At 41.0% G+C, this 10,640-nt stretch overlaps 1 protein-coding gene across 1 annotated transcript; it reads left to right on the top strand.

Moving 5' to 3' along the window:
- Positions 1-911: 911 nt before the first annotated feature.
- Positions 912-7,524, top strand: GPLD1 (glycosylphosphatidylinositol specific phospholipase D1; the record flags this gene model as incomplete). Its single annotated transcript, XM_010014182.1, has 10 exons — positions 912-986; positions 1,346-1,502; positions 3,461-3,602; positions 4,168-4,267; positions 4,356-4,449; positions 5,158-5,334; positions 5,640-5,800; positions 6,069-6,095; positions 6,185-6,235; positions 7,447-7,524. Coding segments are annotated over 10 exons (1,062 nt in total), but the record flags the coding sequence as incomplete, so codon positions are not given.
- Positions 7,525-10,640: the final 3,116 nt, after the last annotated feature.

Genomic DNA, 10,640 nt, shown 5'->3' with positions numbered 1-10,640 from the left:
GGACCTTGCACTTGGCTTGGTTATACTTCATAAGGTTGCCATCGGGCCACCTCACGAGTGTGTCGAGGTCCCTCTGGATGGCATCCCTTCCCTCCAGCGTATCAACCCTTTCAGTGGCTTTTTGCACATAAGAAATCCAAATGAGATTGCAACTTAGCAGCACTGATGTGCTGGAAATGCAAGGAGCCATTCATGAAATACAAGTGTACCCTTTTTATTTTGGAACAGAGAGTCTAGAACAGACCTCATGGGTTAGTCAGCCTTGTTGGCTGCTGTCAGCGTTCAACAGATGATATCTAAAATGTGATATGAACACAGACACACTAGCTAAAATAATCAAGTCACAGAGCCTTAATGACCTGCAGCTTACCAGATAAGCCCGTGTAATGGTCCCTGACTATTTTCAGCCCACAAAACAGAGAGGCAAAATGCTGTGGTTTAAACCAAACCCATTAAGCTTAAAACTTTTCAGAATTTCAGAAACTAACTTAGCTGCCTAAGTAGGAACATAAAAGCTTTTATGTAGACCCATTAGCCTGGAAAATTGCATGCATCTGTTGTACCTACCACTGTGTGCCATTGCAGTAAATAATATATAACAAAACTTAAGCCACGTGAGTGTGTGTATAATGAATATAAATACACAGTATACCACCCTTGCTCCTTACCCAGAGTGTGATGAAAATGTACTTCTCTAGTCTGTTGTCTGGTTATAGCAGTACCATTACAGCACAGGTATTCTCAGGTTTGGAGTGGAAAAGACAGCATAATGAGAAGGCTCCGATAGGAAAATGCAGTTGTGTAAATAGTCCTTGCAGAACTGTTTCACTCCTTGAGCTTTGTCTTGGATTTCATACTTGGTGCTGACATGCAGATGCACTCATGCTGTATTTGCTTTTCCTGCTGCGTAGGGTGCTGTGTATGTCTATTTTGGCACTGAGGGAAGAGGCTTGGCATCTCAACCAAACATTACCATAACTTGTCAGGTATGTTGATCAGGCTAACACAGGGCTACACAAGCTGGTGAGATATAGGGGAAAAGGGCTTATGGGCTTAAAAAAGGGAATTTAGACTGATGGGGATGGTGCAAGCAGGTACTTGCCTAGGTTGGTTGTATGTGGAAAGACATTTGTACTGCAGTGCAGGGGAGGCAGCAGCAGGAACAGAAAAATGCATAGGCCTCCAAAATAAAAAAAACAAAGAGAACAAAATTGAAGTCGGGGAGTGGGAGGGTAATTTGATCAGACGCAGACAAAAGTAGGTCTTTAGAAGTAAATTGCTCTATTTTGCTATGGAATTGGTGGTTTCAATTCTATTTCAGGCTTAAACTAACTGTTTATTGCAGTATTCCTACTGTAATCTTGGTTGGTCCCTCCTGGCAGCTGATGTTGATGGGGATGGAAATGCTGATCTGGTTGTGGGCTCTCCGTATGCACCTGGTGATGGGCAGCAAAGAGGATTTGTGGTTGCATTTTACTCTTATTTCAACAGGAGTGAGCAAGGTAATATTTATCGAGTAAATTAACCCTCCTGTATTTTATGTGACTCTTCATTTGTTCCTAATTAATCATAGGATAATTCAGGTTTAAAGGGATCTCATGAGGTGTCTAGTCCAGTCTCTTACTCAAAATGGGGACAGCTGTGAAGTCCGACTAGATTGCTCAGAAGTTTATCCAGTTAGGTCCTAAAAACCTGCTGTGGCTGAGGTTGCACAGCCACTCTGGGTAGCTGTCCTGCTTCTTGGCTGTCCTCATAGGGAAAAAAAGGTCTTGTTACAGCCAGTGAGCCCCTCTTGTTTCAGCTTATGCTCATTGTCTATTGTCCTCCCACCATGCACAGTGAAGTCAGAGGCACAGAAGGCACTGAGTACCCCAGTACACTGTGAAGAACCTGGCTTTATCTCCTTGTTAACCTCCTCATAGGTACTGGCAGGCTGCTGTTAGGTCCTCTCGAAACTGTCTTTTCTCCAAGCTAAGTCCTGGTCCCTCAGTCTCTGCTCACAGCTCAAGCGCTCCAGCCCTCAACCATCTTGGGCACCCTCCAGTTTATCAACATCCTTACTGGGTTTTGGGGGATCCAAAAGTGAACATTATTTATTATAGGGAGGAGTAGAGGGGGAACAATCACTTCTCTCAATCTCTGCCGTGCTCCTGCTTATATACCCTGGGGTGCTGTTGGGCTGTTGGCTGTCTCTGCTGCCAGAGCCTCACGTTCAGCTTTCTGCCCACCAGCATCTGAAGGGCCTTTTCCACATGGCTGCTTCCCAGCTAGTCTGTCCCCAGCCTGTATTCACTGCAAGGACATCACCTTTCCCAGGGGCAGGGCTTTGCATTTGTCCTTGCTGAATTTTGTGAGGTTCCTGACAGTCTGTTCCTCCAGATTGTCTGTGTCCCTCTGAATGGTAGCGCTGCCCTCAAGTGATAGCTCCCCACCAAGTCTCTGGTCATCCACCAACTTCGTGAACAGGCATATCGCTGACTTCTCCAGATAATTTATAGAAGTGTTTAACTGGATGGGTCTGAAGGCACTCACTCCACTTGTCACAGGCATTCAGAGTACAACCCACTAACCGCTGCCCTGTGACGGTGATCATTTCAACCAGGCTTTTCCCACTTACCTAGACTGTAATGTCCCAGCTTGGGTACAACATCTTTGTGGGAGACAGTGTTGAAAGCCTTGCTAAAGCAATGGATTCATCTGTGTATTGGTGATAGCAGGGCAGACTCACTGGTCTTCCTTGGAAATTTGCAAATGTGCCTCAAAAGATGAACTTTTATCATTCTGTATACTCCTTGACGTGGCTAAAGAGGAATGCTACAAGTGAATACAGCTAATGAGTAAAGGTGTTGAGGATTGTTGTGAATGAGGGAGGAAAGGCCACATATGGAGGTAAATAAAGGTGATAGGGTTTGAGCAGGATACACAGGTATCTGGAGTTTTGTCAGAATCACGTAACTGAGATTTCCAATAATGCTTAATTTCTGTAGCTTATCCTACTTCATGTATAAACCACAAGGAAAATGGGTTTTGAAACACTGCTGACTGAGTTTTTTGCAAAACCAAAACACAAATTGAATTATTTGGATTAAAGCCAGAATTATTTGAAGCTCCCCCACTCACTACTCTTGAAGAAATAGAGGTTTTGATAAGCAGTTTCAGTCTTGGCCTATCCCTAAGAAGGAGTACCTAGTTTAGAGCAGGCTCAACTGACAGTTTCTGTGTACTTTGTGAAGTCTATTGCGAGAATTTAGAAGCAGCCTATGTTGATTAAAGGCTTTCACCAGCCAGTACAGTTGCTGACTGAGCAAGCAAACTTAGCAATAATTGTTGCCATATCAGACACAGTGTAACTTTGCTTATAGAAACTTGTTGTCATAGGATGAATCAGTGGAGTGTTGCTAACATATTTTTATATGCCGGGGTACACCAGGTTGTAATTCATATTTTTCTGGTCTGTCAGGACTTCTGTCAGCACAGGATGCCAACTGGATGGTGAAGGGGGAAGAAAACTATGCTTGGTTTGGATTTTCACTTGACAGCTGCCAGCTGGAGAACATAACGTTGCTGCTGATTGGTAGCCCGACATGGAAGAGTTGTGCTAGGTGTGTTGTGTATGACACCTCGCTCTCACCTTCATTCTGCCCAACTTCCACAGTGTTTAAGATTTGTAATAGATTAGACTTCCAGCTTTTCAGGAAGTTTCCTCTTTGTTCTGCTTGAATGTTTTTATTAAACTCATATTTTTATGCCTTCACCCTCATGAAGAGAAAGGTGTCTTTAAACCCTCTGTAGGTCTTTGTTATTTAGGAAGGTTTAAGAATTTCTAGGGTTTTCTTGGGGAGGGGGAGAGGAGGCACAAAAATATTGACGGATAAGCATGCCTAAAATAATCCTACAGATATAGCACTTACTTTGAGATAGCATTTTTAAAAGCAAACCAAACACAGAAGGTATTAGGTGATAAAAGAAATGTATAGACCAAGTCTGTGCTCTAAATGTTGTGTAACTAGTTAGAACAAGGATGGGAATTACTAAAACAGATTTCTAACATTAAGCGGTCACTATTACGCCAAACTAAAAGGGGAAGATATTTTAAGAGGAGCAATCCTAGCTGAATGTACAAAAATATGTTGTCACATACAAATGTATTTTGCATTGTAATTCAAGCTGCAATCCCTTCTCATCGGATGTCACGCAGAGTGTTGGGAAGGTGTATGGGTATAACCCACCAAGCACAAAGCCCTGGTTTGCAGTAACTGGAGACAAGGTAGGGCTCCTTCTGTACTATGGGACATTATGAATAATTTGAAGTGTTATTTTGATGCAATGACATAGGTGTGTTAAAAATCTGACAGGCAATGGGCAGAATGGGTTTGTCTCTGGCCAGTGGTGTGATGTCTGTGGCTGGGATCACAAGGACAGTTTTGGTGGTGGGTGCACCTACTGCAGGTATGTCCTGAAAATTGGAAACCATTTCTGCTTTGGGATGTTTGTTTCTGTATGACCAGAAAACAGATAAAAAGTTAAAAGTTAACTCCATCAAAGTTTAGTCTATGAAAGTTTAAATTGCTCCATAATTTAAAAAAAAACAACAAAAACCCGACTGTAACCACTTATGAGTGCCTTGTGTGTAGAGTCCTCTCTGCTATGCATCAACTTCAGTGTTGTTTTTCTCCTTCCATAAAATTAGCTCTTAAAATTATCTTAGCAGCATTTCCACCTTGCATTCTTTATGTATCAGTGATTTGCTAGGAGACTTCTTGGAATTAAACCAATACGCTATTTTGTACTTACTCTGGCAGTAGGCAGTAAGGAGTTAGGAAAGTCAAAATGTAAAACTATCTTTGATGTGAGCACGTTTTTTTCCCCTGGTAGTATTCTTAAGAGATTGTTTCTATGCTAGTTGGTGTTAATGCCACATAACATTTGATCTCATTTTATAGATTATATAAGTGTTATGTAGGCCATATGGCATACGTGTGCCATATATGTCTTATGTAATGCCAGTATTACCTGTAATTATAGAATATAGATTATATACATGTAATGTAGATTACATGTTATGTAGTGCCAGTATTACCTTCTGTCAGTGTATTGCAAGTATTAAACCTGAGTTCCTATGTCTGATGCTCAACTTCTGTTACTTCTTTTTCCCAGATAGCCTGACAAGGATTTCCTTTATATCGTCAGTGCTGCTTCAAGCTGGACTGGCTTTGGTATATGACCTGACAAACAGCACCAACCCTTCTTTGCTCAGCACATTCAGTGGGGACAGGAGATTTTCTCGCTTTGGAGGAGATATACACTTAAGTGACCTGGATAATGATGGACTAGGTAAAGCTTGATGAATCTAGGTCATTGGTGAAATGTTTTACTTTTGGCAATAGTAAGACTGGTCACCTACATATTCATACAAATGCTGAACACAGTCTGCTTCCTCAATTGACTCGTACCAGTATTTCATTGTGCCTTGTGGGGAGGCATCTCTAAAATCCCACGGAACTCAGAAATTGAAACATTTTAACTGTCATCATTAATAGGAATTGTGGTATCTGGAGATATGTAAATGCCGCCTCTTGTGTTTTGGTTTAGCATTATTGCACTTCTGATGTGTTATGTCATCCTTGTGATGTTTGCAGATGAAATGATTGTGACATCCCCACTGCGAACTAACGCTATCACCACGATACTGTTTGGTGGGGCAGCAGGCCGTGTTTACATTTACAATGGAAAGCAGGCATCCTCAGGAAATGTGACACGCCACTGCAAATCACTGATATCTCCCTGTCCTGAGGACTGGGTAAGAAAACATGAAAGAGAAATCAGGGCATAAGGTCATAATGACAGCTGATTCATTACATCCGGTACAAATATCTAGTGCATTCTGACTTGGTTTCAGAAAACAGAATATTTATTTATATTTCTGAATCTGTGATTTGGCTCTTCCTGTTTGTTCTTGAATTACTTTGCTGTTTAGGAGCCAAGGTTATTGCACTGGTCTTCTGCTCTCCTAGCCTGGTTCTTCTCCACTGACTTTTTATTTTCTCTTTTTTTTTTTAATTCTTCAGGCACAGTATGTCCTGATTTCTCCTGAGGTAAGTGACATAAACTACTGAGAGAAACAAAAAAGTCGCATTAAAAAAACCCAAACAACAGCACTGTAACAAGCAATGTTATTTTACAGGAACTGTCAAGATTTGGGAGTTCTGTTATCACTCTGAAATCTGAAAGAAAGGTGAGAAAAACTACTGTTGTTGGTTGCTTTGTAATCATCTTTCTATCCCAACTTGCATACACTAGCCAACACCTCACATACGTGTCTTATCCATTTGCAGAAGTCTTAAGGGCTATAGTTAATTAAGTTTTAAGTGACTCTCTGCACTTACAATTAAAACCATTTTATAGGTGCATGAACTATGGAGTTGCCAGAATTCTGACACCCGAATTGAAAGAGATCACTTTAAAATGGCCTGAAATCTGAACTACTTAGAGTTTGCTGAAAGTTTGCATGGTAAATCAAGTGTAGGTGCCAATTGGCTTTACTGTTCATGCTAACCTATATGCAAAGTGGATGCTCAGCTCTGGAATAAACTAGGCTCTGACCCATGTAGTATTTACAGGCTTGCTGTTCTCACTATCTATCACTTGCAGTGAACGCTGATCCCCTGTCAAGTATTTCCGAGCAGAGAGGCCCAGTTCTTACCCGAATGATTTTGGACATGTTTCGTGTACCTGTTTCTCTTTGTTTCCCTCCAATGATCTTTATTTTTACCAAAAGTCAATCCTTGTTTGCCTGATGCGCTGAGGAACCTTTTTTTTTTCAGCTTGAAGGTTACTTAGTGCTTGCTCAGCTGAGTGGAGTCCGACGTTCTCCTTACTCTGAGTAAAGAGAACCTCTTGGTGTGAGAACTGTGGTTCTCTGTGATTACTGAGAACGCTTCAGGACCAGGCTGAGGAGGTGTGTGACTGACCTTCAACAACTGGTGTCTGGCTTCTTGCTGTTAAAACATGCAGTGGAGAAATAATGCTTCTAAATGTAATGTAAACGCTTCTAAACTAGGTTAGGATGCATAATCCAACACCTGAAACACAGGCATCACCAATGGCTTCTGTCAAATGAGGTCATTCTCCAAGCAGTTGTGTTCTTTTGCTATGGCACCAATCCACTCCATATTCGAGCTTCATCTGTATTGATCCTAACCCTGAGGCAGTTAATATTGGCAAGAGATGTATTAGACTGGTTGTAGCTTCTTCCAGTTACCCAAATGAAATAGTCTGTTTGCCAGGTCATTTTATTAACCATTATTCTGACGAGCTGGGTTGTGCTTGCATTTCTTCGCATCACATTTCTGTATGACACTCATGGTATGGACAAAATCTGGTTTCCATAAGGCAACCATGTACCTGCAGTTGCATTTTGCTAACCCTTGTTCTGTATCTCTTCAGAAAGAAGTGGTGGTGGCAGCAGAGAGAAGTTCAGCGAAAGCACGACTTGGTGGAAGGCTTTTTATCTACTCGCTCTGAAAGTTCATGGTAGCCTTTAAGACCACGGCACAGCTGGTCTTTTAGTGAAGAATCTCTGTAGTATCTGCGATACTTTCCTTAACCAACACAAACCAAATGTCCCAGAGTGCCAGATAGGGTCCTAGATAGTTTTAAGGGAGGGAAGGATGGACACTGCTTTTAAGTGAAAGTGAACATGAGCATTAATGGGGGTTTGACTTACAAACCAACCAAAGCTTTACCAGTCATGTAAAAGCACAAATTCTGTTGTGAGCAGTAGCATCACTTAACCTAGAATAAGCAAGCTGGACCAAAAACCTTCTAGAGGCTGAAATAAGCAGGCAGCTAGATTTTTGGTAGTAATATTTAGCTGTATAAGGAATATTCAGTGGTCACATTCTTTACTGGTCAGATTTGAGTATTTTCTTGACAAAACCAGAAAAGAATAGCATGTAATTTTCAATTCCTTGTATACTGTGATACAGACAGGGATTCTAAGATGTCAAAAAGTTGCTGTCAAAATACTAAGCATGGAGGAGGAGCTGCTCTAAGCCAGACAGAAAGGCGGGTGCCAAGCAGTAGCACATCTTGAGGTCTGCATCCAGGGTGTGGAATAGCTGGGATCTCCCAGGGAGACAAGTACAAGCAAGACTGACCAAGTTTGAGGAAATGCTTTTGCTTTCGTACTCATGGCTGCGACTGCTCTGCCACCCTTTGTGTTTTTATGTAAAATTCCATGACCAGGGTAACTGAGAATTGTTAACAGCTTTACTGGTAACAGTAGTCTTCAACTAATTAACACTAATTTTGTATGATGCAGGATTAACAGAGTGTGCATCAATTATCTATTAAACGACTTGAGCAGCAAGATGTGATGTTATTATTACCAACACTGGTCTGTTGTTGACGCACGGATTTCCTCTCTCTTGCCTCCTTCACAAACATAAAGCAGTATTCTTATTTTTAACAATGCAAGTCAGTGGAATAGCACAGAATTCTAAAGGCTATGCTCCAAGACGACACACCTCAGCTTACCCTCTCAGGAATTGTCTCTCTCAGAGAGGTTGGTTAAGGGAGAAAAAAAAAGGCAAGATGAACAGCTTGATGTAGCCTGATGTATATTGTGTTCCAACATCTATTTGGAGGCTTTCTTTGCCCAAATAGCAGAACACTTTAAAAAAAATTTAAACGTGAAAGTAGTAACTGGATGGAACTGGGAGCAGAGTACCTGCAAATCTCTGCACAAGCAGTGTATTTTTAGGGGTAAAATACATAGACTTTTCTTTTTAAAATGAAAATCGGCAAAACCAGTATGTTCTGCAGAAGTTCCATTCTGAACATACAGCTTCCACCAGTTTTGGTTTTTTCTATGTGTGATCTCAGAGTAACTTTATTGCATGTGAATACATTTTGATTGCTTGAATTGTCAGAAATCCATTACACATTTGTGTATGTCTGCAGAGAGAAACACAGTCTTGTAAAAGATGCGTCTTTCTCTCGCTGCTTTTATTGTGCTTTAAGTCAGTTAGGTACAGGAAAAGGAGTCAATACAGTTCACAGAAGCCTCTCTGCACAGAAGCCAGAGCTTATACAGCTTACAGAAAGCTTCTCGAACAGCTGCACCAACACATTTCAGTACTGGCCTAGTGTAACTAGAGCTTGGTTGAAAACATCAGCATCCATATGCCTTCACACACTAAGCTTTTTTATCAACCCCAGGAAAGGTATGTGAGCCATTGATTCTTCCACTGGATTGCTCAGTTAGAGGTTTCTTACATCTCTACCTGCCTAGCAAAAAGGCTGCAAAACCAGCTAAAAATCTCAAAAACATTACAAACCTCTTGAGTTTTCTCACCTTCTTGTGCCATTTTATATTTGTAGCTGAAATCACATACAGACCAACAACAACTGTTTGAAAATAATTGCATACAACTGATTTTAACCAAACTAGGATCACAGGCCTGTATAATTTTATGTACCTTTTTATTCCCATTTTTGACTCGTTAGTCCTGAGTGAAAATGTTCACAGCTACAATTACTGTCTTTTCAACTCCTGCCAGTACAGTGATTTAGCTGGTGGCACCTAAGGAGCTGCTCCCTGTATGTTACAGAGAGGTTAAAAAACTGAAACAAGAAATACAGAGTTTGTGATCTGATTTAGTAGGATTTCTGCTTCCTCTGCAGACTGAGAGAAACCAGCAGAGAACTACACCCTCAGAGTTCAGAGGCAAGTGCTAAGAAAAAACACAAATAGTGGGCATAAGACTTTTACTCCTTCCTTCAGGACACCAGGCTTCTTACTGGGGTGCAGGCTAGTCCATGCCTTGTCTTACCTTCTTGGAAAGAAAGAGAAAGCAGAACCCAGCTTAGGAGAAACCAACAGCTAGTCTGGTGCTTTTTACCAGCATGAGAAGCTGTTACACTGCAGCTGTATCAATACATGCAAGACACAGTATCGGAGAACAAGCACCAGGGTGTTACCAACAGGCCGCTTTTCCTGTTACTAAAACTCTGTACCTTTTGGACCTGAATTAATTGTGAAGGAATACCCAAGGTAAGTAGCTGCATTTCAAAGCCTGTTATTCCTCACTTGAAATAAGGGAAACATTGTTTCTGGTTACTGCCAGTCTACAGAGGATGCTTCAGGAGAGATGCAGGTATGCTTTCTGCTTTGGAAAATCTGTTCTCTGCAATTAAACAGGGACTTAAAAAAAATCCATTAAAAGGCCATTTTGGGGGTGTTTTTTTCTTTGGCATTGGAAGTCAGATTCATAAATCTGCAGCTCAGAACTGGAATTATTAATGAACACTGGCTGCTGTCATCCTTTAAGCTGAAAATACTGTTCTCTTTAAGAAAGGCCATTACACAAAGTAGTATTTGACAGAAATACCCCCAAAATAAATAAATGTATGTGATACAGAAAACTAATGGAAAATGCATGTGGTGTGAGGTGAGACTACTGTGAAAGCATATCTCTCTTTTCCCTGTTTTCCTGGTTTTGTGTGTAAGCATTAAAATCTCACCATAGGTTTTTGGCATAAAATAATATATTAAATTAGCAAGTTTAGAAATTCTTGCAGTTTTCAGTAAGGAAGAACAAATGGAAGTGTCCAAAGTCCACCCTGTAACAACAAAA

Source organism: Nestor notabilis, unplaced genomic scaffold, assembly GCF_000696875.1.
Source record: "Nestor notabilis isolate BGI_N333 unplaced genomic scaffold, ASM69687v1 scaffold8000, whole genome shotgun sequence".
Lineage (NCBI taxonomy): Eukaryota > Metazoa > Chordata > Aves > Psittaciformes > Psittacidae > Nestor > Nestor notabilis.
The sequence above is the reverse complement of the archived record's forward strand: the minus strand, read 5'-3'. Positions and strand labels throughout refer to the sequence as shown.